Source organism: Embiotoca jacksoni, unplaced genomic scaffold (assembly GCF_022577435.1).
Source record: "Embiotoca jacksoni isolate LCO1_2020_lvr unplaced genomic scaffold, fEmbJac1.0.p SCAF_8, whole genome shotgun sequence".
NCBI lineage: Eukaryota > Metazoa > Chordata > Actinopteri > Embiotocidae > Embiotoca > Embiotoca jacksoni.
The window spans coordinates 7,759,876-7,786,600 of NW_027185436.1; the positions used below are offsets into that span (position 1 = coordinate 7,759,876).

The 26,725-nt window shown below is 40.6% G+C and overlaps 2 protein-coding genes across 3 annotated transcripts; both read right to left on the reverse strand.

Annotated features, from left to right (window-relative positions):
• Positions 1-3,141: 3,141 nt before the first annotated feature.
• Positions 3,142-13,552, reverse strand: mrps27 (mitochondrial ribosomal protein S27). Its single transcript, XM_069138848.1, has 11 exons — positions 13,471-13,552; positions 13,176-13,253; positions 11,990-12,060; positions 11,832-11,890; positions 11,092-11,206; positions 10,172-10,250; positions 8,923-9,038; positions 8,614-8,716; positions 8,355-8,497; positions 5,173-5,334; positions 3,142-3,611 (listed from the first exon to the last, which is right to left on the reverse strand). Exons 1-11 carry the CDS (start codon positions 13,541-13,543, stop codon positions 3,363-3,365), a joined length of 1,248 nt encoding a protein of 415 aa, XP_068994949.1. The 5' UTR covers positions 13,544-13,552; the 3' UTR covers positions 3,142-3,362.
• Positions 13,553-17,071: 3,519 nt separating this feature from the next.
• znf366 (zinc finger protein 366) lies at positions 17,072-26,552 on the reverse strand. 2 transcript variants are annotated; one of them, XM_069139061.1, is made up of 8 exons: positions 26,434-26,552; positions 23,101-24,123; positions 22,853-23,020; positions 22,194-22,344; positions 21,420-21,611; positions 18,570-18,744; positions 17,873-18,488; positions 17,072-17,729 (listed from the first exon to the last, which is right to left on the reverse strand). In XM_069139061.1, the coding sequence occupies exons 2-7, from the start codon at positions 24,114-24,116 to the stop codon at positions 17,893-17,895; spliced, it is 2,298 nt and encodes a 765-aa protein (XP_068995162.1). In that variant the 5' UTR covers positions 24,117-24,123; positions 26,434-26,552; the 3' UTR covers positions 17,072-17,729; positions 17,873-17,892. The 2 variants fall into 2 exon arrangements, with proteins under 2 accessions (XP_068995162.1, XP_068995160.1); XM_069139059.1 differs by having other exon boundaries at positions 17,072-18,488.
• Between the last annotated feature and the right edge of the window lie 173 nt (positions 26,553-26,725).

Sequence of the window (26,725 nt, forward strand, 5' to 3'; positions counted from 1 at the left end):
ATATGTGAACAATGTCCCGGTGTCAGAACACATAAAAGCCGTGCATACCCTCTAAACACATAGACTGATAAATTAAACATTATTTGTTTTCACTTATCTCTTTAAAATGTTAAATATGAAGCAGCTAACCTTGATGAATAATGAAAGATTGATAAACAGGTTTCTCTGGGGACTGTGGGTAGACCAGTCAAGAGCAGCATCTTATCTTGCAATCTGCTTCTCACAGCAAGACACAGACACTCTGTGGTCTCCCACACCAGATATAAATCACACTTACAAATCAAAAACAGGACGTGAATGTTGTTGACTTAAGCTAAAGATCAGAGGAAGGAAAAAAAAAAAACATTACATAGTTTATATTTACGTGACATGCGGAAAACTGCAACCACGGGAAGATAAAAACACAACGTGTGGTTAGAAATGAGCTAACGGGAGAAATGGTGAACTCAGAGGAACGTCATGTTCAGAGATAGCACATACGAAACCTAAAAGATGAAATGAGAATCTGCTGGCTTTCTTGTGAATCCTCCTGCCAGCCGATAATGCTCCCCAATAGAGATATAAGGTTTGTACAGCAGCAGGTGTTCAGTATTACAGCTCCGCAATGACAATGTCTAATTCATCCCCCTTTTCTCTTTGAGATCCTGCAATATTTACATATCTCAAATAACCCATGACACCTTAAAGCCACCCTCCTCCCCCTGCAACAAAACACATACGAGTCACTGGGCATCAGAAAGCCAACGATGTGAAGGTGAAACTTCCTGACATCTCATCTGGATGACTTCATCAGCGCTGTTAGCACACTTGTCTTGCTCAAACACCTGAGATGACAAAACCGTCCGTGACAACAGCGACAAATGTAAACACTCATTACTTTTACACCAGCGATTTTATGCTGAGTTTAAGGATGAGGAGCTGACAGAGCGATGACTGACCCACGTTTCTTTGTTGCAGATTAGAGCTAATTCATCGTTTACAGCTTTTTCACAGTTAAAGTTTGACCGCTGGGAGATAAGAATCACCAAAATTGTTTTCCTCAGCCTGTGGAGTGAATCTATGAGATGGAAGATGAACGACTCTATAGCAGACTGTGAAGACAGTGGCTCTTTACTTTATGGTTATTACACTTCAGCAGTGCAAATACAGCTTCATGCTGATATTCAGTTTCCCACATAACTGTTACTAATGTGAAGTATAAGTGTGTACACAAGTTAAAAATAAGTCAAATTGGGTAATTTTCTCCCTGGATTCTTCTTTAAATGAACAAATGACAAAACCAAAACTTCAAGAACAAGAAAATCAGAATTGTTAATTTGCTGCCTTAAACCACCATCGATAAAACCAAGACGACGACGACACGGCTAAATGTTATACAGTTAAAACACAAGTTGCCAATATTCGATATTTGTCTCAAAGTAAATAAACTATTTCTACAACCAAATATTGCTTGTGTAGCTTATTCCTCTGTGGCACAGCGCTGCATTGTAGCTCAAGAGCTATTAAACACGCTCATCAATGAGACACATCATTACAACTTTCAGGGCCTGCAGGTAACGGACCCATGAGTCATGTGATTGTATTCTGTCTTGCGATTGGATCGTCATTGTCAAATCAGATTCAGGTGTAAATACAGGGTCAGAAGTCATACTTGTAACTTCGGCGCCACACACACCGAGTAGGAACTTTGAGCGCTTCGAATCTGAACACAGATGTTTCACAGCGTCTTCACCACTGATACACAGTTGAGCTGCAAAGTTTGTGACCTGACCGATTGACTGAAAACTCCCGACTCTTTCACCTTCAAATGAACTGATAATCCAGGAGGTTCACATTCTTTTGCCACTCACATATGTAGTATTGGATCATTTTCCTCAATAAATAAATAACCAAGCATTTTTGTCTCATTTGGTGCTCTTTATCTACTTGTGTAAACGACCTGTGGGAAAAGCTGATGTTTTTTAAGGTCGTATTTATGCAGAATATTCTATCAAGCATCTTGTAAATTTGTCCACAGAGTCTCATTTTTCACACAAATCCTTTTTACACATGCACAATCTTGGCACTCCTCATGAAGATTTAATTTACAGGTTTATAACTTTGGAAATATTTTTGAACTGCAGATTACAAGATCAAAATGGTCCTCATCCTAATTTCAGCTAGTACCCGTATATTAATATCCTAGCTCTTGCAAGTCATTGCTGTCTGTCGAAAGTCTCCATCTGGCATTTAGTCACTGGTTGCAAATATTTAGATATGACAAATCTCTTTGTAAAAACACAGTTGTAGTGTAGTTATAGTGCGTGACTGTCTTCTTAGTAAACATTTGAATTTACACCGAGCTTCTTGTCAAATGCTGTTTCAGTCAAGTAAAAAGCTGTCCGGCTCGGTTTCAGGAGGTGGTTGGAAGTATCACCTCCATGTTCGAATGCTATTTAAAGGAGACTAAATATGTAATAATAGTATTACATGACAGAGAAAACACTGATTATGTGCAGAGCTACTCTCAGAAAAGCAGTCACTAAGGAGCCTCTGGATCACAATGGTTCTTGTTTGGGTGTTTTGTGCTGCTCATACATCCTGGCCTGCATACTGGGCTGTTTCCCAAGCTCATGCCCTGAATACTGAATAGGGACAACATAATGTGGAATGAATGCATTCTGTGCACCACCACAACGGCATTTTCTCCTCCAAAGATCCATTATCTTATCTTTCTGCAGACTCCAAACATCCCAGACTTTATTTGCCAGCTAGCATGTGCTGGTTTTACTAAAGTGCTGTTTAAGTATTAGCTGATATTGCAACTCCTGTGTTATGTTGACTTATTAACAAACACTGAAGAGCACTTTGTGTCTGTTCGTGTGGTTGTCGTGATCTATTCTGCAGGATTAATGTTTTTCTTAGTGAGCGGAAAGGTTTCTGGTCATAAATGAATTCCTTTCCAGGCGAAGAATTTGGTTTTCTAGAGATTGGCTATCAGCAAATTCTTCGGTGCAATACCCCTTTCAATAATCTCACACACGTACACACCTCTTTTTGGTTACATGAAGTCAGCAACGGTTGGGCTGAACAACTGAAGTGTGTGAACGGTCGAATGATGATGTCATCTATTAGTTCACAACAGAAAACGTGAGATTTGGATACAATTAAAATGGATTTCAATTTTATTTTGACAGTATATGTAGATTTTCCCCTATTCTATCAAAAAAAAAGAGCAACACTTATCACACAGGCACACAATACCTGATACATACAAAGTAACTGGTGAAATGAGCAGATGTAATGTTGATATTTGAGAGTTGTACTGCACATCCTCAGTGGACAGTTCAGTGCTCTTCAGTTCAGCTCAATCTTCAGAGTCTTTACACCTGCTGAGCTGCAGCCCTGGCAGCTAATCGCTCCTGTTTATCCTGCTCAGCCTTCTCCCTCATCTCCTTTTCTCTCTGGATCAGCTGCCTATTCTCGGCCTCCCAGCCTTTCACCCGGCTCTCGTACTCCTCCAGGTCCGGTTTCTCTGCAGCAGCCAGGTTCTGCTGGGCCAGAGCGGTCACTAAAGCCTGGAAGGAGGCCGAGTCCACTTTACCCTGAGTCTCCAGCTGGCTGCTCAGTTCCTGCAGAGGCGGGAAAGAAATAAAGTGTTGAAGGCACCAAACGGTGAACTCATCACTGCATTTAAATGAGTTGGGGTAAAAACTGTCGAACCAGCAAACTCCATTTAAATCATCTTAAAATGCTCAAGTTTCTCTGCAAACAGTCTTCAATCCACAAAAGAGATCATTTGTAGACACAATCCAACCACAGACCACATTTTAAAAAGTAGTGCCGATAAAAGGCTTTAAAAGAATGCTACTGCTCTGTTGCCTCGAGAAGTTGAGAATAAAGGTTCAATCAAACCTGCCACGTGACTTTTTAAAAACCTAAATATGCAGGAACATTTCTATCAGCACGTTTTGGACCCGTTTATCTTTGTATATCGTTTATGTCAGACACCGAATATAAAGTTCATTATTTAAATGAATGCAAACAGCATTAAACATTTTTTAAGTTGGTTTAAAGTAGCTAGAAAAAGGCCACACTGTTACTGACTGGTAAACTTGATCACTGAAACTTGACCACTATTAACGCGATGGATCCATTTTTCTATGAGCACGCTTCTGTTTTCTTTGTTCTACGTAGGCGCACCGGAAAGTATGTGAACGCCCATGTACACCATCTATGAAATGCACATTCCTGCTAACGGTTTCACACTATTTCGCTGACGTACAGGTGGTGCGGTGGTAACGTGCCACAAACCCTCTTGCCCCAACAAAAGCAGGAACGAAGAAGAATGCAATTTGAAAAATGTGAATGTAAATGTTTAATGAGGAAGGAAAAGCCTTCAACACGACACAGAGGACCGAAGTGTATCTAAACGAGTAAAACTGAACGTAAACAAACTCTGGTAAAAAGGAAAACTCCACAAAACACCTTTCTTTGAGAGCTAGAAGTGTGGTTAATACACTAAGGCAGCTTCTTTTAATTCATTGACAGGAGTCATCCATCAGAGAACCATAAATGTTACCACTTGTCAGTCATAAATAAATCATGGCCATTTCTAAAAAAAAAAAAAAAAAAAAAAAAAAATCCTCAGAGAAAAGAAATATATTCTTCCAGCCCGGTAACCCGCCAAAGTGTGAATACATGTCAGTCCAGTAGAGGATACCATGTCAGTGTCATGTTTTGCCTCACTTAGGCCTGAAAAATACATGCGTATATGACGACTATTGTCCAGTTAGGAGGTAATGTCAAATGACCAAGTACAAAGAGTGATAAAGTCTTATCATTGTTAAAAGAAAATAATAATCATCCACCTTTACTATCTTAAAGATCACTGAAGTGAACCCTTCTTCACACCAGACCATTTTTATTAGATTGACTAGAAATAGAAGAGTTTCAAATCTCTTTCTTAATTGTGTGTTCAAGTTTTGGATAAAGGTTTAAAAAAAAAAAACACAAAAAAAAAAACAGTATGCTGCTCACTCCAATTTGACTCTAAAGTCTGAGTTACAACCCAAGACGTAACAGGAAACACTTCTCACATGTTCCCTGGTTGGCCCCAACAATGAAAATGAATCTATATCTAAACTGATACAGCGAAGACAAACACACCTGCCGTACACAACAAACACCCACCTTGAATCTGCTGACATACTGAGGCAGCTTCGCCTGCTCGTCTCGATCTTCTTCATCGAGGGCATCTTCTTTCTTGCCCTCTTCATCTCCGGACTCCTCCCCGGATGAGTCGGTGTCTGAGGTTGAGGACAGTTCCTGCAGCAAGTCATTCACGTAGTCTATCTGAAAAGTGATCAAGGATAATGTTATGTATGCAGAAAGACGATCATTTTTAACGATACAAATAAGTATAATTAACCACGTTGACAAACAGCCGTTCCTGCCTGGAAAGTCTCGTTGTTGCATATTAAATTATGCGAGTAAGACTTCAATATTTTAAACCGTTTAAGAAGACAGTTTCTTGAATGAATGATTTCAGAACAGACATGTAACGATGAGAGAGCCTGAACACTTTCCCTTGACAACTCACCTCTTAAATGTTAGGAAGAGGTAGGATTAACTGTGACCCGAGGCAGCAGTCACCAGCACCGTCATTTCAGATGTAATACTTCCTCTCTGTCCTACGGCGTTACCGTTTCCGTCTACGTTATTGCCGTGCCGCTGTCTGATACGTGCGCTTTAGTTCCTGCTGCAGTGATCCTCACAGACATCCTCAGCGCTGCAGGCTTTTCAAAATCTCATTAGACGTGGACAAAGCTGAACTATTAAACTAGACAGCGCAGGCCGCATCAGAGGCACGACAACCGACTGCTTAAGTGTGCGTATATGTAAAAATAACCACAAAATGACAGCATGCGTTTCATCTCGGCAAATAAAGGCTGTCGTTGTCAGAGAGCTCATCTGGAAAGTAACAAAAAGTCTGTGTACGATGATGTTTTTTCTGAACCACAGTCACTGTTTAGCATGTTCATTTTTAATCCAAAGTTTATTTCTGAATAATTTTACAGCAAAAAACTAACACTTTGGGAAATATGTCTGACGTCAAACCCGCAGAGAGAGCAGAGGATTGCTTTGACTGGTGTTCCCAGACTTAAATTCACTGGGTGACTATATCAGTCTGGTCAGGCTCCTTCGGGGAGTGTTTCAAGTTGTTGCAATCTGACAGGCGTAAACCTCGGGTTAACTTATTAAAGCTATTAGAAACTATAATAGCAACCTTTAACACATCAGCATTGACCAAAATATGACACGTGTGTGCCAAAACCCAATAAACTGTAAATAACGGAGACTCTCTTCCAATTGGAGTAGAGTAAAACACCATGTCGGGAAATGATCATTGCAGACTTTGTAAAATAAATTTTAAGATACATGAAGCAATTTTTCTTGCTCCGGCTTGATTTCATTTCATTTGCTAGTGACTGTCGCCATTGTTGCTGATTGGTTAGCCCTTCAGAGTGGCTGAGCAAACCATCATGCGAACAGGGTATCCAGACTATCATCACCATGAAAGCGAATGCTGGGAGCAATGGGAAGGCAGAGCTGCGCTACATGTCGCTAACACAAGTCCAAATGAATGCAGAGAGTAACGCTGTCTGCAATGATTGGTGTTTTACATTTTTTTGTAGCACCTTCAACACCCGCGCTACACAAGAGCCTCGCTGAAAGGCCTAACAATTGTACTCCAACTGGCCCAAGTCCAAAAGACTGTCATGTAATTTCATGTCATCACAGACAACAGTTACTACATATGCATTCATCGGAGTACAATGATGTAAAGATCAGCTGTTGATAATGCAAAATATTTTTAAAATAAAATTTGATTATCCATGGAAGTTGACATCTCACCACACATCCGTCATAGCACAATGCTGATGTTAGCTCAACTCAGTCAGATTGAAAGGTACAAAAAAAACAAAAAAAAACAATGGAGAGGAAAGTGGCAGCGTTGGATATAACAGGGCCGAGAGAACTGCAAACAGCTGTTTCTACTCGCCTCCCTCTGTGGATTTTAGTGAGTGCACTGAGTATATAGGAATGAGATGAGATAATAATAATAATAATAATAATAATAATAATAATAATAATAATAATATGAATGTATTGTTTGATTTTGAAAAAGACACCTTGTGTTGTTGTTGAATTTCATTATATAAAAGCAATTGTTGGTATCTGCAGTGGGAAGTGATGCTGGGGGAATTTGATCAGTACATGCATTTGCACATCGGGCATCTGTGGTGCATGATCTGAATAGTTTGGGAACCTCTGTGGTAGTGCACTGTGTTACTGTCCTGTTTTTTTTTTCTTCCATGTATGAAAGTAAATGTGTGCTATCACCAGTGTAGAGGTGGGCGCTTTAGCCCTGAAATAATATCACAATATTTCAGTGTATTTCTGCGATAACCGAGTTCCAACAAAATAAGTGTTATAGTTTCACATGTCAATATAAACAGAAGCATTTGCCTTCAAACATTCAAACACACAGTGAGACTCAGGTTCTGTGGAAAATAAAGCTGCTTTTAGTAACCTCAGATGTTGTTTATGTATGTAACTTACATCAGACCTTAACACTGCACAACTGCATGTCATTACATCAACAAGTTGGAATATGGACAGCATCACACTGTTTTTTAATCATACATGATAAAAAAATTATACCCGTGTCTGTGAATTTTTCTTTTTCGTGGTTCAAATTGTGCATCAATTTCCTTTAGGGATTTAAAAAGGTAATCAAAATCAAAAACACGAGATTTGTATTTCAGAAGCTGCTAACAATAAATGAGCCACCACATAAAAATGAGTAGAAAATGAAGCTGCACTTTGAATCTTTTTATCTTCCGTTGCTGATTCTGAAGGTTCAGTTCAGAGTATCTTTAATCAAAAGTTGTGTGAGACAGAATGAACTGCAGGGATTAATGTCACACTCTAAACTGAGCCCGTGGTGAATGCATTAATGTAACTGACAGCGCGAGGTCAGTGTTAGCCCCAACGGAGATCCAGGGACTGGATCAGTACACCTTAGATATAACAGTAAGGCCGTCACTCCTTCAATAGTCACCGGGGTTTTTGTCAATAACAATTTAAAACGCTGTGCAGAGTCACTGAACTGCACGTTTGCCTGTCAAAGCTCATATCCTCTTCAGCACAAAAATGTATGCGTAAATTATAAAAAAGTTTTATTGTAAAAAAGTGTTTTCAGCACTCGCATCTTTGCAGGAAAGTTTTCTTCCATTTGATGATGCTCTTTTGTAAGACAAGTACACTCAGACAAAATGAAATCCTCCTGTGCATGTGTATGTTCTTACTGTGTCTTTGGAGAGCTTGACATCCCCGGGAGCAGCAGCCGCTCTCTCCATGACAGCCAGCGCTCGGCCCAGGTACCCTCGAGCCCAGAACAGAGGCATCCCTTTGAATACGGCATGGATGCCCTTTAAAATCTCCACTTTGCCTGGAAGAGGGAGGAGCATAAATGAGACGAGCAGCATAATGAAAGACTGCCGGACGAATCAATCGCAGTAAAAACAAGTAACACAACACTGTGGGGGAACAAACTCGAATCCGCACCGAGGAGAGAGTTGCCGAGTAGCTGAGCGCTGAGGCCGACAGTGTTGTCTTGCTTCAGTCCAGAGATGAGCAGGGACGCTCCCACAACCCGCTCCTCTGACACCTGAGCGCAGCGAGGAACAAGTGGTTTGTTAGTCCTGCTGAAACGTGCACGCACTAATGAGTTCCAGGCATCTGTTTTTCCAAAATAAAATGTACTGCATTGTTAATGAAACCTCCTCAGAAGGTAAAGTACTGTGTTTCTAAGCATGAGGATATTCTGGGACCATTTGCTGTCCTTAACACCTGCAGTGCTGCTGTTTCACTCACATTGAGTTGTGGTCTGGTTGCTAGGTAACTGCCCAAAGCGTACAGAGACAGGATCTGTGTGGAGGGAAGGTCGAAGGCCTCCTGCAGCATCACCTCTTCCACCACAGAGCACGCACCTGCACAGTTACAGCAAAAACACGACGTCACATCATCAGTGCCGCATTTTTTCCTCATAGAAATAATTTATCTTGTTCTTTATTTCTATTTACAAGGCTACTGTGGTGAATGCTTTTTTCAGATATTGCCACATTAAACAACAATTCAGGGGTTTCTTCATATCGATCATAAACTTGTCAGCAGAGTAGGATAAAGAACAGGTAGTGCAAAGTCAGAAACATGCTACAACACTGATCCCTTTTTGTTTAACAAACCCCATAACAAGTTGTTCCTGCAACCAAATTTCATTAAAAAAACAGTGTGGTATTGATCCTCAATAAACTGTCACATCCACTTTTATTGTAACAAATAAACATGCGTCCCAGTGGAACATATTCACATATTAAACGCAAGATGTAAAAGATAAATGGTTGACTTCAGTATCTGTAATTATAAATTGCTGAATACCTAAAAATACAGGAGATGTAAAAGCTCAAAGTTGTGGGAAAAAAAGATAATAATTCTTAAACAGATAAAATATTCAGCGAAAAGTGATAAATGCCGAAAAACTAAGAGTAACGGATCAATGTTGAGCTTCTGTCTCTGTCAAAATACTGACAGTTCAGTTGAATGAAAACCAAACATCACTAGCATTAAACAACAACCAGTTTTATATACATTCAAATCAATAAAAAAAAAAAACATTACAGGATACTTGAGTTCATCTGGCAGGGCTGTAACCTGTGAGGCTATATCACACAAACAGTCTGTGAACCAGTGATAAAGATATGAGATACAGACACACCAGATGTATCCTCTAAAGTAATTAAACAATATCAGGCTTGAGTTGCAGTTCAGTTATACACTTACAATATATGCACTAAAGAAACATCTTATCAAATACAATCCAAACTTCAACATGCGAGTGCAACATCAACTCGTTTATTCTCTAATGTTATTACAGAAAATATAATCAGGCTTCCCCTTCACCTGACTTTTACAAACAAGCAAAGCTGTGATTCGACAGTTTCAGTTCAATTCCAGCTGAAAGAATGTGTTTGGAAACCTGCGAGGTTTTGTATTTTATTTGACTCTGTGTGAACTGAATTTTTTTCTACGTGTATCACTGAAAACATAATTAAAAAGTTCTTACTTTTAAAGTCTCCATCCTTAATGTAAGAATCTATGAGCAGGTTGAAGGTGAAGTCGTCTGGGAATATTCCATACTGGACCTGCACATACACAAATTATACATCATGTACAAATACCTGATTATTTACAGCATCTGTCCGTGAACTTTACGAGTGTTTACCCTTCGTGATTTGGTGAAGATGGTGTATATCAGACACACGATAATACAACTAATGATTCTGAATGCTTCACTGACACGGAGACCTCTTATCTATCAAAACAACAACAGACGCAGCCATGTTGACGAGCACAGGCCGCTGAGCCTCACTGTAAACATATCATGGACAAGCTAACGTCTCTGCTTTTGGAATAATTCAGAGATGCTCTGATACTATGACGCATTCAAGAGCAGAGGTGGTGGGTGGTGTGGCGCTATATTCATGCCGAGAATCCAGCGGCTCAGAGGGGGAGGGTTACCCAGGCTCGTTTCTGTTGCTATAATTTACACGTGTCCCCTAAACAGCTCACATTCAGACTATCCGTAGACGCGTGTTATGTGGCTGCAAACAGAGAAGTCTAGTAATTTGAAACGAGGGTTTTTATTTTGAAATTAGGGATTTCAATTTGGCTCAGCCCCTGCTACACACGGGTGGAGTGAACACAATGTTACTTGACAACAGCTGCACTTGTTACGTTACTCTAAAGCGCAAGAAAAGCCAAAAGATGAATTTCTCAACAGCCAGACAATCAACAGCAAACGCCTCCTTCTTTCCCATCCTGGCCATTCAACCCTCTCAAAGCATTCAACCCGGGGAAACACTGAAAACAAAAGATATTATTTACCTGAGCGGGCTGCTCAAGGAGAGCCTTTGTATGGGAGGCACTACTACATCTAGTTCATCATCCAAAGAATAAATAACAGGAACATAATGTGTTGTGTACCTTGTTTTTAAGTGTGTACAGGGCCCTCTCTCTGGCCCTGTATTTCAGACACTGTCTGATCCAGCTGTGAATGGTCCAGTCTCGCAGATACCAACAGTTTGGACTGTGACGAAACCTTGAGGGATGAAAAAAAAACCACAAGGTCTCTTTACCGATTCAACCATCACAGTTCTGCCTTATTAATATGACAGATAAAATGACACAAAAGATGCAAGTTAGAGATGAGATGACACGTGATGAGACTTTGGTAAACCATTTGAGCCGCTGAACCTCAGGACGGGTAAACATCAAATTAGACAGCTTCATCCAGAAAATCAGGACCAATAATTCAAACATAAAACATCAAACACGTCAAAAACATCAGAATCTGCTAAAAATAATAAATACTCTTCAGAAACTTCCCAGAGTGGGATTGTGGTTTTATTTCTCACCCAATTATGAAAGTCAATGCGCCCTGAACAAGAGTGCAATTGGAAAACATACTAAATCTTGTAATCACGAGAATGGGTGCAGATTCCAGAGGAAGGAGTAAACAGGAAAAGTCTGGACTTACCCAGAACAAAGAAAAGCATGTGACTGGAAATAAACCAAAACAGACAAACCAAACAGAAAATTCATTCCAAGAAAAACACATATGTCTGTTTCCACGAAAAAAGAAAAACCTGCAAGGAAGCAGCAGATATTTGACACAGAAATGAAAATGCAGAAACTGATGCAGGAACAAAAATGATTCCTCGTACTTGTAAAGGTAGTACTCCGCTTGATCAACTTCCTCTCGAGATGATATGTTGTCAACAAACTGAAACGCAAACAGAAAACATATAAATACTTATTGAAAACTTTGTCCCCACTGCCATAAAATTCAGGTTTTTAATAAACAAATAAAATATAGTCTTACCCGTGATACAGTCAGAGAGCTAACGGGGAGATTCCTGTCATAAGTCCTGTCCATAGTGTTGGCCAGTAGAGCTGTGAATTATTAAAAAAAAAAAAAAAAAAAAAACATTAACAATGCTGTCACATGGTTTACTATGTCACTAACGCATTATTTACAGTATATTTTACAGCGTGAACGTGACAGTGCGACACACCTGCCTGCCATAGAGCAGCATCAACTAAACTGCATTCGATGGCGTCTTTTAAATGTTGCGTCATCAGCTGTGATCCATCGAAAACTTTTCAGAACTTCAGTATTCCTCGTGTTTATTTCATCTCAGCCATTGAAAGCTGTGTGCATAAATCACATCCAAATGAAACGTAATGTGATGTAATGTAATGTCCACACTACTGAACAGTCCCCAGCTGTTGGGGCACCAGTGAGGCTGCAGCGCAGCGCTGCCACCCGGTGTTGCTCAAGTGCACACACAGTAACGTCAGACGTCACCTGCGTGTAAATCCGTCACCCACACGCTTCGTTAAATGTAGCTGTGGATTCCAGGAGGGGCTGTAATGGAAAACGGTTTAATACTTGTGCCGACGCAGTCATTTGTCTACAAACTTTATCGGTTTCACAAACCACTAGTTGAGAGTTTCCTGGCACATGATATCGCAATGATGCGATGTAGAGTTCGTATCCTTCAACGGAACCACCGGGTATCCCTCCAGGGGGTGAAAGGACCGACACACTGGCGGTGCATTCATTTGAAACAAAGGCTGTTAAAATTTCAAAAATTTCCCCTCGGGGATTAATAAAGTAACTACCTAACCTATTAATGTGGAAGAGATACACGGGAGTTGCAGCATTGAGCCAACCAATGGAGCAACTATGACAGTCACGTTTTCTTAATGCTGTGTGTTGGTAAGAATCAGGTGTTTTGATGCATATATTACAATATACTGAGATTACTGATAGCGAGGCAATGTATTGCATTTATTTATTTATTTATTTTTTAAACCTAATTTTAGGAATATTGTCATCGTATAACAAAAACACATCCCAGTATTCATACAATCTCATTCCCTACACGTCCTATAACCCTGAGCTGAGTGATGTGACCTTTGGTCAGAAGTGATGTGTGTGACGTCTCGTTGTGACGTCTCGTGATGTGTGTGTGACGTGATGTGTGTGACGTCTCGTCTCTCACCCAGGTTCTGCTGATCTCTCTCTCTCGCCTCCCACACGTCGGTGTCCGTGTAACCCGCTGACAGCAGCCACCGTCTGGCTGTGAAGACAAACAGTCAACCGAGTCACGTGGGTGGGTATAACACGTGTGTGTGTGTGTGTGTGTGTGTGTGTGTGTGTGTACGAGGACGTTCAGCCGCTCCCGTCTTAAACGGTCAACAATGGACAGTGAGCAGCCGAGCAAATACATGTTGCGCGCACAGATCAAATCCAAACATGATGTCGTTTTCTCGTTGCCTGTGATGAAGTGTGTCTACCTGAAAGAGACGGAGACGAACGTTTAACTTTGAGAGCTGCAGTCACACATCGTTTCAACACGGACGCTGCCATCTTGGACGATACTATGTCAAAAGCCCGGGCGGGGGGAATTTCATATATTTGATGATATTTTTTTTTTTTTTTTCAAACCGGCTGCAGTGGGTTGTACCAAAAGCGAAAACTGGTAAACAAAAAACGAAAAAAAAAATATTACTAACCATTCACAGAATAAAATAAAATAAACATACCTTTATAACTTTATTTGAATATTGTGGTTCATATTGCAGCAATTAAAGTCCATTTAAAAAAAGATTGAAAATAATTCAACCAAATCAAAGCAAGACAAACCATGTGATTTAAAGCAGATTATGTGATCTGAAATCTACCAACAACGATTAGCAGATGATAGAATATATTCACTTCCATCCACAAAAACTATGGGGATCGTCACATGACATACATCAGTTTACACTTGCTACCTATTTCTAAAACTCTGCATATTTACCCATAAATAAGTATGTTCATGGACGGAAAATAATCAACATCTATACTTTCAAAATAACCTCCAGAAGCTACCAAAAACATGTCTATGCCTGGTTCACATTTTTACAACACCTCCTTTACAGAATCAATTTGTTGTCAAATCTATCTATGTTGAATTTAGACATTTTCTTATTAATAAACTAATATTTTACATCTTGTTACATTTTAATCAATTGTGATTTTTATTCATTGATTGTTATTCTACATAAAGGTAATATTGCCCTTGTCAGCATAAAAAACAACAACATTTGACTATTAAAAAAGAGAGCAGAGCACTTAAGAAGGAGGGACATGTGACAAAAGAGGGCGCTGTTTATACAAGGAGCAGACAGACCGGATAAATAAAAGTGCAGTAGTTACACTTTGCCCCTTGGCACAGTTTATAAAGCCATGAAAAGTCCCTCTCAGTTACTCAGCATCACGGATGAATGATTCCTGAAGCTTTTCAGGACAATTTATACATTCATGTTTAAAAGATTGTAAACAATCCCTAAAATAGTAACACATCCTCAAAATAGAGCAGGAAGCTACGGGACAGCTACATAAATATATAGCTAAGCTGTATTCATTTGTCAAAATGTTGTGTAAATATGTATTTATTCATCTGTGAATAGCTGACCTGTTATCACCTCCCTGTTTGTGAGCCAGTGTTTTTGTTCTCAATAAGTGCTGCAGGAGGACGGCCCTTTCTTTACATAGTCAGTTCCTTGGCTGTGGGTCAAAGGAGGTGACAGGTTGAGACCAGGGTGGGACAGTTTTGTGGAACAAAACGTGGAAGAATTTTAGCACCATCTCGTTTTCTCTCCGACCAGCAAAACAGGAAACCCGTACCTGAGATGCACTAGAGAGAAGTCAAATGAAGTAAACATTTATACAGGCACAGCAAGCATTTCAGGCAAATGCAATATGGAGTCTAATATACTGTTGTTGAGATTTTTGATCCTCTCCTGTGTCCTTTTGTTGGTTTTGTGTAACATTTTAATTATGCAAACGGCATTACAAGTGGTCGATCGAAAATCCTCTTTTAAACTTGTTGTCACAGCCCTGTCCTCGTCTGTTTGTGGTTGTGGTCCAGAAGTGCAAAAAAATTCAAAGATATTTGTTGTCAGATCTCAGTTGCAGGCGTCCTCTGTCAGCTTCCCCTTTTTATTTCACAGCCATGTAGTGATGTAGGATATTGGTGCAGGTTGTTAAGACAAAGGCATGTGACACAAAAACTACATTGTATGAAAAGTGTCTGAACAAGATGACAAGACATTTTTGAGACAATAAGAGCAGATGAGACTGCCTTCACGTATACAGAATGTATTGTTATTGAGCATTATGCTTGCGTGTGAAATCTAACGAATATTGCCAAGAAGGCCTTTAAAAAAGTCGAAAAAGAACTTATTCATCACTTTTACCTTAATAATATAAAACACAACAAGATGAAAAAAAAAATTAAAAAACACACACACAAGCATGCTCTGTAGGTAGATGTGATTTTATTAGAAAAGGGGTTCAATATTTTATGATTTAACAGTCTGGTTGAACAGAAGAAAACAATAACTTTATTCATCTGGAAGACTTCTGTCTCATATTTGTATCATGAAAACAAATATCCGCAGAACAAAAAAGTTTAAAATAAAGAAGCTGATGAGTAGCACCCGTCAGTCGTGGCAAAAGTTAACGTATTGTAGTGAACACATCAATGATTGATCAACAAATTGTTCCGTCTCTAAATCAGTGGATCTGGAAGGAATTTGGTAAGAAAGAACATCACTTAACACATGAATTCTTCACATCTAGCAAACAGGAGGAGAAGGCTGTGGCTTTCATGCATTAGTAAAATGAACGGGTATACACTCCTTTTCAAAACCTGCCATAACATGATCTTATATGGTCAATATTCGATAACATTTAACACTGGACTTTAAGGCTTTTGATTATAAATCACAAAGTTTTTGATTTTGATCATCTCTGTGTGGCCACTGATTTATAAAGTGTTTTTAGTCATTTTGAGAGTGCGACACGATCTTTTCAGGTCCCAGTAGTTCCGATGAGTTTTTCAGTTTTCATTGGAAAGCAGAACCTCATCTGTTTCTTTCTACAAGATTTATTTTCCCGTCAGACATGTTTTCACCTGTTCTCCTGTGTTTCTGGGTTCATTTCTGGATTCTCATTGTCTCTTAGGTTTCAGTTCATTAAAAACGCACGGTAGTGATAGAATCCCTTTCTTTCAGTGTGTCTGTGATCAGTCATGCATATAAATCTTTATAACACCATGTGATGCTGCTGAGAGGAGCCAATTCTGGACAGGAGATGGTGATATATCCACTCTCTGTGGTTTCCCTCAAAGCCAGTGGCTGCTGGGATTGAAACGTGTAGGTGAGGAGAGGAAAGAAGAGGAGGATGTGAGAACTTCCTCAAACTGTTTGCAGTTTCGCCCTTTGGGACGGTGGTCGTTGCTGGTGAAAATGGAGAAGCTGCTGTTCTGCATTTCATCTGACAAGAAATGACTCTGTTTACCTGCACTGGCACGATAAAGAGAGGTGCAACCCTGTAGGCCTGGAGTGGATTGAACAACACTTTAAATGACCTTTTTCTTAATTACTTATTAGTCCAGTCATTGTTGGATATACAGTAGGTGAGTTATCCCTCACAGTGCACCGTGATATTGTGTTTTATTCTGCTGTTAAGCTTTTTAAGCATTCTGTCATTCTACTAGTGTTTCTATTTTCAGTGGGGCTTCTGCAATAAGCAGAAACAATGCTTTATTCTGAGTCATACAGACATATGAAGCCTTTGTCTGGGACACCCACTGTGTCCTTCTCTGCTGTTTGATCGCAACCTAAAAGAGAGAAGGGGAGAGGTGTTTTCTCTTCCTCTTCCTCTGCTTTGAAAGAGAAGCAGGAGGAGAAAGGCAAGCTTCTCGGAACTCACGGCAATCATCTCTCGTTTTGTAAAGTGCGTGTCAGATGGAGAGGAGTGAAAGTTAAAAGTCTGGGCTTATATGCCTCAAAAAGACTCAGGGATGTTTGGAAGGCAGCGAAAAACACAAACTGCAGGTATCCTGCACTGGTTCATGAGCTTTTATTTCTGTATTTATTTCACAGAATCATATGCAGATCATTGCCATTACACTGCAATACAATAAAAACAGACATCCCTTCCAAAAATGAAAAAAATAAAATCATGTAGCCTATATAGAAAAATCTAAACATTAGACATAAAAGACTAAATCACAGTTAATTTCATGATGATACTCTGTCAAAAACTAAATTATTACACAGAACAAAGTCCTACAAACAAACAAACAACAACAACAACAACAGAGGCATGCACAATGGATTGAACAGTAACACATTTTTGATTTTAATATCTTGGATTAGAGAGTCAAAGTTAAAACAAAGTTGCATATTTGAGAGAACGTTGCAAAATGATTTATAAAAAACTAAAATGTTAAATATATTTTTGTATTTTATTTACAAAATCTTAATCATACTTTCCCACACACAAACCCCGCTGTCACTGATTATTAAACGGTGTATGATATGTTCTGTATATGCAGTATATTTCACAGCTTTGTATTTACATATTTTTTTGTTATTAAACATGATATGTTCGTCTTTCTTTGTCGAGCTCGACCACATCCTCCACAATCAGTTGTGTTCAGAGACCGACACATTTTCCTTTCTGTTCGGGGGAGTGTCTCCTGAACATCCTCTCCATCTTCCTGTCAAGAAAAAAATAAATCAACATTCCCTAAAACCTGCATCTCCTCACCCTTTCATTTTTCTAATTCTTTGTCTTCCTCCTTATCCTGTGACCCGTAAATTCACTTGTGTGTTTGTGTGAGTGAACAATGGAATATCTCACCAATATGTTTCCAGTCTGTTCTAGTTTGACTCTTCTACATCGACAGCCTCATAAAAACCACCCAGCTGCTCTTTGCTCTGTTCTGGCTCGTCTGGCTCTTGTGGGTTATCTTCTAGTTCGGAAACAGAGTCATAGTCATATGACTGTCTACGGACTGTTTTGTGGTGGTACGCCTCCTCTCCTTGCTCTGCATCAGACTCAGAGGACGTCTCTGACTGTGAGAGGTGCAATTGGTTCCCCCTGCAACCTACAGGTTGTCCCTCTACTGCTGCCTTCCTCTCAAATGCCTCTAAAGTTTGCTGGTACTTCTGTTGTTTCTGTGTTTCGCCTGGCCTCAGTTCATCAGGAGACTCCTGCTCTCTCTCCTCCAGCTCAGGGATGTACTGGTCTTCGCCTGTTGGCTCGTGCTGGTCTACCTCAGGGCTGTACTGGCTCCTTCTGTACAAACTCTCCTCATCCTCCTCCTGACAGGAGCTCCCCGGGACGCTCTCGCCATCAGACTGGGAGAGACGCAGGCCCGAGGGTTTCTGGGAAAGGTCAAACGGCTCCTCCTGGCTGAAGTGGGTGAGGAGACCCATTTGAGAGGACAGGCAGAACCGCCCTCTTTGCCGAAACACTGAAATACAAGACAAAAGTAATTAGATCAGCCAACTTCTATTGCAAAAATGCACAAAATTTACAATATGTTCATCCTTACATCTTTCGTCCAGCCCTCTGTCCATGACACCATGTTTGACCTTCATGTGTCTGGTGAGGTTTCCCTTCAGCGTGAACTTGCTCGGGCAGTAGAGGCACTTGAAGGGTTTGCTGTCTGAGTGGAGATGCATGTGGCCCATTAGGTTGTGCATCCTGTTGAACTCCTTCCCACAAAGCTGAAATACAAGAGAGGGAAGTATATGATCAGGTAAGCTGTCATTGGAAAATCCAGCCACTTTTACACAATATTAAACAGCAATGTGAGAAACCGCTGCAGTCCGCAGTCACACATAACCCTGTCAGGTTTTGTCGATATTAAACAAATGAGTGATAATTATTTAGCTTTAGAGGTGCTTTTTGTGACGAAACAGAACCAGGTTACCGGTTTCCCCCTGTTTCCTGTCTTAATGCAAAGCTAAGCTAACCAGCTCCACTTGAGTAAAAGTGAATAAATACATTTACTAAGCTTTTTCTTTGAGTGGAATTTCAAACGTATAATTAACAAAATGTATTTAAAGTGTTAAGAGTTATGCAAAAATGGCCTCATTGGAGTGTTAAAATATTTTATATGGTACAGATAGATAGAAGATACAGTCATTCATGCCATTATCAAATACTTTATCCACTTTCTGGACAGCTTCATCTACAACAAAAAACATTTTAAAGGGTGTATTGTATGTAAAATCTTAATTTGCCAAGTCACTGTCACCATAGCTAATTAAATACAATATTTGTGCCCTGAAATGCAGAGCAATCAAAGTGTATTAGCAGCTGTAAGACCCATAATTGCAATCAGGTACAGTACTTGAGTAATTATACTTTGTTACTTCCAGCAGTGGTTGTAGTAAACACAGTCAGGATTAGAAAACAATAGGCCAACCCTCTGTTATGTTTCTTTCTCTGCCAGATCTCCTTTGTTAGATGACTAATTTTCTCAGAATGCCAAGTTGTAGAGCAACACGTAATCATGAATGAATGTTCAGATGTAGAGAGAGACACAGACACAGACACACACACCCTATCTTCCTCCCTCTATCCTTATTTTCCTCTTTTCCTCTCTTTCTCTCACTCCCTGTCACACACACACACACAAGAAAAACAGAAAGAGAGACAGGAAGCAACATTAAGACAGGGCCAGGAGGAGAACAGGGAAGGGCAACTCCTGCGCTGTCCTTCCTCTGCATTCTTTTTTATTAGGGTGGTCCTTTCCTTCAGGAGGAGAGAGGGACTGTAAACTGTCCAAGAGGACCGTGAGAAAACAGGAAGCTCCCTCCAGCAGCAGAGAAAGCGAGATGAAATCTATTTGCGGGCCTTGTTCTCTGGGGAGGCTGAGAGGCCATTGTTAGAGAGGCAGTTTGTGCGGCGATATCCTTCCTATGGACGAGGAGGCTCCCACTCCCATAAGCCTCTCTGCTATCTGGTCATCGTCTCAGTCCTAGTACCAAACACCAAGTTCAAAACAGACACTCTTCAGAAAATCTTTAAAAGCAACTGCCACTAAATATTACGGGTCGAATTGTGATAAACCATTAATAAGATTTGGTTGACAAGACTGAATATTAAATGGATATCTTTTCAACTAGGGAAGATGAGAAGATTGATACCACTCCGGACGATGCAGCAGCTGGTTAGCTTAGCTTAGCACAAAGACTGGGCACAGGAGAAACAGCTGTCCTGGCTCTAATAAGAGCAAGCCAGTATCACACCAAAGCATGTAATACACCCATCAGTCCACTAAGGGACATCCTGTAGGTGTCACATTTTGCCTCGGCATAAAAAGTAATTTGCCTTAGATTTAGGCACAAACTTGGTTACAGTGAGGTAAAGATCACGGTTTGGGTTTTAAAAGGTTATTATAAGTAAGTCATGCTATGCACATTACCTAAGTTACATACGTTACGTAATGTAAGTTAGTGCTTTTTCTTCAGCACAAGTCTCCTGGGTGAAACTTAATGAGCCATCAACCCCGACCTCATCCCTGAGCGAACTTAATCACTCTTTGTCTTTTGTCGAATGACCTTCTTCGACACGGAAGGAGCTGGTCATAAATGTGTGTACTTTTCGCGCCTAGACGAGTCAAACGTGACTTTGACACCAGATCCTTTAGTGGACAAATGGATGTGTTACACACTTTGGCATCATCCCGGGCTGGACAAAGTTAACAAAATCTGCCACATAAATCCCTGTAACACAGCAGTGTATTATTTTACTGGGTTTGAGAAATATAATGTAAATTATTGAGATTTAGATGTGCTGTTAAGTGGATTTTATTACCATCAGACAGAGCCATGGTGTTTTCCCTGGTTTTCACTGTCACCTGGAGATTATCTTAATGGTTACTTGCTGTAGTTTCACAATTAGATAAAGTACAGTAGATTAATTCACAAAACACAGTATTAGTAATTGCCCTTCAGAGCAACACGTAGAGGCATGATCTGATCTGACTTTGTTGAGCGATGATTGGGGTCACGGGTAAAAGAAAGGAAAGGGAAAAAGCAGTCCTCCTTGTTAAAGTACAAATATTTTGTGGTATGAATATCCTCCTTCTGTAGAGGTTGTTGCTCTATTATAACATCAACTTACTTACTTCTTGAGTCACACTTACTATGGCCACTAAGGTTTTCTTATTTAAACAGTTGTTTTTTGTTGAAAAAACTCGTTATCATTTTTCTTGGGAGGAGAGTGTCTAATCACTGTACAGACATGAGACCAGCATCTCTCCTTTCATCCAACTCTTTGTAACAATGGGAATAAGAGTATTTCTCAAAATGTTGAACTGTTCCTTTGATCAGTGAACAAAAGAGGAATTGACCACCCAGAGGCACATCTGAAATGCTAAATTTTTACCAACCTTGCATTTGTAGGGCTTTATGTCCGAGTGCACGATCATGTGAGCCTTAAGAGTTTGTTTTTGGACAAAACTCTTAAAGCACATGTGACACTGGTAGGCCCGTATGTTGGTGTGAATGAGGACGTGGCGCTTCATGTTGGCCAGCAGGGTGAACTCACGACCACAGATGCGACACTTGTGCTCCTTAACCCCCTGAAGGACAAGAGAAGTGAGAAAGACAGGTCAGTCTTCTGCTTAAAATTCTTTGTTTTATGTTTTTCAGACTCCATTAGAGAGCCAAAGGTTTCCAGCAATACCAAATACGGCAGGCAGAATTCTTTTGATATCTGTATAAAATGATGTACAAAACATTTACATTTGAGGCAATGGTCCAACAAAACAAGAAGAACTTGTTTTGCTTCAATAAAAGAGCTGGGACAAGCTTATATAGCACATCTATCAAACAGTGTGGAATCAGGTGGTTGTTGTAACTCTAAAGCTACTAAAGGGGACATAAAAGCTGAAAACTGGTTGTTGAAGGGTAAAAGTGGTTTCAGGAGCTCAGACTTTCTGGGGAAATTGCTTTGAGACAGCTGCCAAAACAACCTGTTAGGCTAGTGTCCAAATTCTGTCAGTCATCTTCAGTGTCCAAAATGTGCACGGGGAACAAATGCCTTCATAGTGAAAGCAAAATTGATAACTTGACTTGATGCCAAAAAAGAACGAATTTCGTGTCCAACCCTTTCCAAAACATATCAGGATGGTGTGCCATTTCTCTTTTTGTTTTAAACCTACTTTGTGAGTGAGCGTGTGCTGTTTCAGGTGGTGTGACTGGATGAACTCCATCCCACACTCACTGCAGATGTACGGTCTGATGTCTTTGTGTTTCATCATGTGGTTCTGAAGCTGACTCGGATACTGGAAGGTCTTCTGGCACTCTGCACACCTGCAGGAACAACAGGCACACAAATAGAAAACTGAAATGTTAAACTGATTGTTCGACACCTTGGAAACTTTCTATCAGAGAGTCAGATGAGAAAATTGATATTGCTCTCCTATTTGTTGGCTACAATTGAGGCTACTGTTAGCAGCTGGTTAGCATAGCATAAAGACCGGAAGCAGAGGGAAACGAAGAATTTAGTTCACTCAATTGGTACTTTTAAGGGAATAGTTAACTCTGGTCCATACTCCAATACTACTGTATTGGTGGTAAAGCATCTTTCGCTGGATGCCACCTGCCATAAAACTTAAAAGAAAGAATTTTGACTTGTAATTGTTGGAAAAGCACATGTGTGTTTGTGATGGTTGAGTTTCCTTAAGGGTCCCAGTGAACCAGCTTGCACAAAAGCAGGAAATCTCCGAAACTGAATGCAGCCCTGTGCTTTTCCCTTTGCTGACAAGTTAAAATGTCTGCCGCGAAAAGCACTTGAGGGAAAGACGGATTTTGTGTTCACCTGTACAGGGTGGGACCACGATGGACGGTCAGGTGCCTCTTCAGCTGGGCCAGTGTGGGGAAGTCCAGTCCACACTCCACACACACATTTTCTTGTCCTTTTTCATGCTTCAGCTCATGGGCGCGAAGCTCGCTGGGATAAGCGAAGCCTCGACCGCACACACTGCAGCTGGAGGTGCAGAAAAAGTGAGTATGAGACGAAAAACTACAATCAAAAGTGGACAAAATGAACTGGTACAAGTTGTTTACCTGTATGGCTTCACGTCACTGTGTTGCATCATATGTCTCTTCAGGTGGCTGGTCTGGGTGAAGGCCTTGTGGCACACCTGGCACTTGTGGGGCCTCATGCCCTGGTGTGTGAGCAGGTGTGTGTGCAGGTGGCTCAGCTGCTTAAACAGCTTCCCACACAGGTGACACCCATGTGGCTTGATGCCGTTGTGGCCCAGGATGTGTGTGACCAGGTTGTACTTGGAGGTGTAGGACTTTTCACACATCCGACACTTCCACCGCTTCTGGTCCCCGCCGACGTCCACGTAGTAGCTGTCATCAACGTGAACATTAAGGCCGAGCTTCTCGGCGCTGGTCGTCCCACTTCGAGGAGCTCCATCACGGGTATGACTGGAGCGGCTGTCCTCTCTGGGGTAGAAAGCTCCAGGGGAGAAGTGCATGACGGGCCCGGGCATGAAGTAGGGGTATGGGAGAAGGCTGTGGTGCAGCGGTGGGTAGTAGGGAGGGTGGAGGAGGAGAGGAGAGGGGGGCCAAACAGGAGAAGGACTGATAGGCTCCTGTTTCACCTGCGTAGGTAGACTCATACCAGGTAACCTGTGATGAAGCTGCTGTCTGTTGAGCTCGATCATGCCAGGGATGGGTTTTGGAGACGGGGAGGGAACGGGGCGAGGTCGGATGGAGAAGGGGATGTGGGAGAGGTCCACAGTCTTATTGCTGCTGCTTTCTTCGGCCTCCTCTGCCTCTCTGCCAGGAGAGTCACCTCCCTGGGCGTCCATTTTGAAAGGAGTTCTTTTGCGTTTTTGGGATCCTTCTTTTTGGGTATAAGCGGGACCAAACATGGGAAGGAAAGCAGATGGGCTGAATGCACTGTAGGTGTTTCTGGTGGGTGATATGCTCGGGTATCTGGAAGGGGAGAATTTCTGGGTCTTGATATAGAGTGGAGCTGGGCTTAGGTAGAAACTCCGCTGAGGAGTTTGTCTCGGCTCATCTCTGAGAGGAGGACTTCTTGGTGAGAAGTTTACTCTGTTTTTTTCCATCTTCTTTCTGCGTCAAAAGACAAGAAGTGGATTTGTTATAGTGACGGAAGAAGGATTCAGATACTCTGCTTGAGGCTACATTAGCCTCTATTAGCATAACACACCTGTCATGTTATACAGACAGGAAGTAGTACAAATGCTTGCAATATTAAAAGAGTATCTGCTCCACCCTGGATCCTTTTTTCTGTAAACTTCCCATAGTGAACCTGACAATGTCATAGGAGTGCATCACTCTTAACACTCAACTGGTGGAGCACTCTTTTTAAGTGGAAATTATCAATACCAAAATGTAAAACTACTCTAAAAGTTGGCACTCCAGTAAAAATACAGTAGTTTCAGAAAAATGTACTTAAAGTACCAAAACAAAGGACTGATGTGTCACCATATTTGTGGTTTCACATCTTTAGATTTTTTTTTTTAATACTGATGCGTCAGTGCACAAGCAGGATTTTTTTGAAGTCCCTCATTTTGAATCTTTCATGTACAGTGAGGTGGGAATGTGATCCTCCCCAACACTGGATTTTTGTGAGAAGTCACAAGCTAAAAAAAAAAAGGTGAGGAATCACTGGTTTAACCTTTTAATTAAATATATCGTCTTTCATATGTATTTTTATTTTAAATCTTAATCATAAAAAATACATATACTACAGTAAAAATGTGTATATATTTCCCTGTGAAATGCAGTGGAATAGAAGAATAAACTATTGAAAATGTGTTTAAGTTCATTTCTTGAGGACTGCTTGCTCAAAAACGAGCATATCAATTGGAGAAAGAATTACCAAAAGTACATCCAATGACCCCTGAGTCTGGTTTCTATTTATGACATGAAAATATGTCACTGACGATTCCTTCGGAGGGAAGAAACCAGGCTCATGTACAGATGTACGTCGACACCCACACCTTTCGGTGTTCAACCTGAAACCTTTCACTTCTTCCTTTCTCACAGATCTCCTTCTTGTCTGAAATTAGGAAGTTATCTGTGAAATGCTCACCTCTACCTCCTGCACACTTTTCGCTTCTCCATCTTTTTTTCTCTGCTATGTTCATCTTTTTTTTGTTTTTGTTGCACTGATAGCCAGGAAGAACTTCCCCTTTTCTCCTCCACTGATAGTCCTATGTGATGTTTTAACCTCTTTGTGTGGCCTAAAGTCAAAGGTCATTTAAATAACTGATAACCACAAAATTCTGACGCTAAGATGCTGTAGAGCTTTACATAGCATCTCTGCTGCATTTTACATGTGTAAAAGATGGTTATGGATGAAAAAGATGTTGATACTCAGAGGGGAACTTGTCTTACTTCTGCATGATTTTTAAAATAGAGCTTAACAATGCTGTACATATCTCTTTTTTTCCTGTAAATAGTACAGTGCTTATCAATGGGAAACTACTCAGATCTATACCGATTCACTGCAGCATGACCTGACTTTATTGCCTGTTACAGGCTATGTCCCTGTTTTTTTTGTAGATGCTGCAACGATTCCTCCTTTATAAAAATACACACAGAAAATAAACATTTTGGCATACATAAGGCGGCAAGATTACTTTTATAGTGGGTTAATCATGCATTTTGTTAAAAAGGTGAGAAAATAGTGCCAAAATCCTGTTACAATTTCTTAAAACCCAACGGGCATCTTAAAATATATCTAATTCCTAAAGATATTCAATTTAGGATCATAATGTTTTCAAGAATGCCCATAATTTAGAGGCTGCAACTGAGCCATATTTTGGCAAAAATATTACCAAAATTAATAATTACTGGAACAGCAAATTTGATCTCAACTGACCGATCAACTTGTTCAGCACTTAACACATGCAAACTTTGCAAAGTCATGTTGAAAAGATGTGAGGATGACATGAAGAGCTGTGAAAGTTGCAGGGTTTGGAGATAAATTCATTTGGACATAAAGGCACATTTATATCAATAAATCAGTCATTTTGCTTCTGCATAAACGTACTTTGAAAATGTATAGTCAGTTAACACTCAAATTTGTAAATAATTTGACTACATCCCTATGACACACATATTATAATGTCATTAGCGATGTATAGAAAGCATGAACCACATGCAGAAGGTTATTCTGCCTCTTTCCAGATGTAGCCTGATGTTCTTTTTCAACCAGTTTCAAATGCTCTCCTGGACATTATCCTGTTCTTTTGTTCCTCTTCACTTCTTAAGTTGCACTGTGCACAGACCCTAGCCTATACGTGCCACACCGTGCATTCCAAACAATCCATTAAAAGCGAAGCCCCTCCTCACATGCCAGTCGGTGCCATGTAAGTGTGTGCTGTGTGAGGCAGCAGCATGTGTGTAACTTACCAGATGAGTGGAGCACAGTGTGTTTTCTGTGATGCTGTGGCTGTAGGGTTGCTGCAGCTGTTGCTGTTGTACCTGTACCTACGCTCTCTTCCTCCTGCTCGCACTGCAACTCTCCTGACAATGAGCCGCCCGTCCACGGATAGCATTTGAAGTGACTTAAGAAAGAGAACAGGAACAATCACTTTGTTCTCATTTTTCAGATGAGTACCTTCGGAGAGAAGGAAGGAAGGGAGGGGAGAGGAAGTCAACAAGCCGAGTGCCTTCCTGCAGAAAAATAAGGAAACACTAGATA

Excerpts from the sequence above, each read along its gene's own strand:
- mrps27 (XM_069138848.1), bottom strand. The coding sequence starts at position 13,543 with ATGGCAGCGTCCGTGTTGAAACGATGTGTGACTGCAGCTCTCAAAGTT. Across the intron at positions 13,254-13,470 it reads TTCGTCTCCGTCTCTTTCAG|CCAGACGGTGGCTGCTGTCA; the intron begins GTAGACACACTT and ends TTGTCTTCACAG. Across the intron at positions 11,891-11,989 it reads GCTCTCTGACTGTATCACGG|TTTGTTGACAACATATCATC; the intron begins GTAAGACTATAT and ends TTTGCGTTTCAG.
- znf366 (XM_069139061.1), bottom strand. The coding sequence starts at position 24,116 with ATGGAAAAAAACAGAGTAAACTTCTCACCAAGAAGTCCTCCTCTCAGA. Across the intron at positions 22,345-22,852 it reads CGTGGTCCCACCCTGTACAG|GTGTGCAGAGTGCCAGAAGA; the intron begins GTGAACACAAAA and ends TTGTTCCTGCAG. Across the intron at positions 18,745-21,419 it reads TAAAGCCCTACAAATGCAAG|CTTTGTGGGAAGGAGTTCAA; the intron begins GTTGGTAAAAAT and ends CTTGTATTTCAG.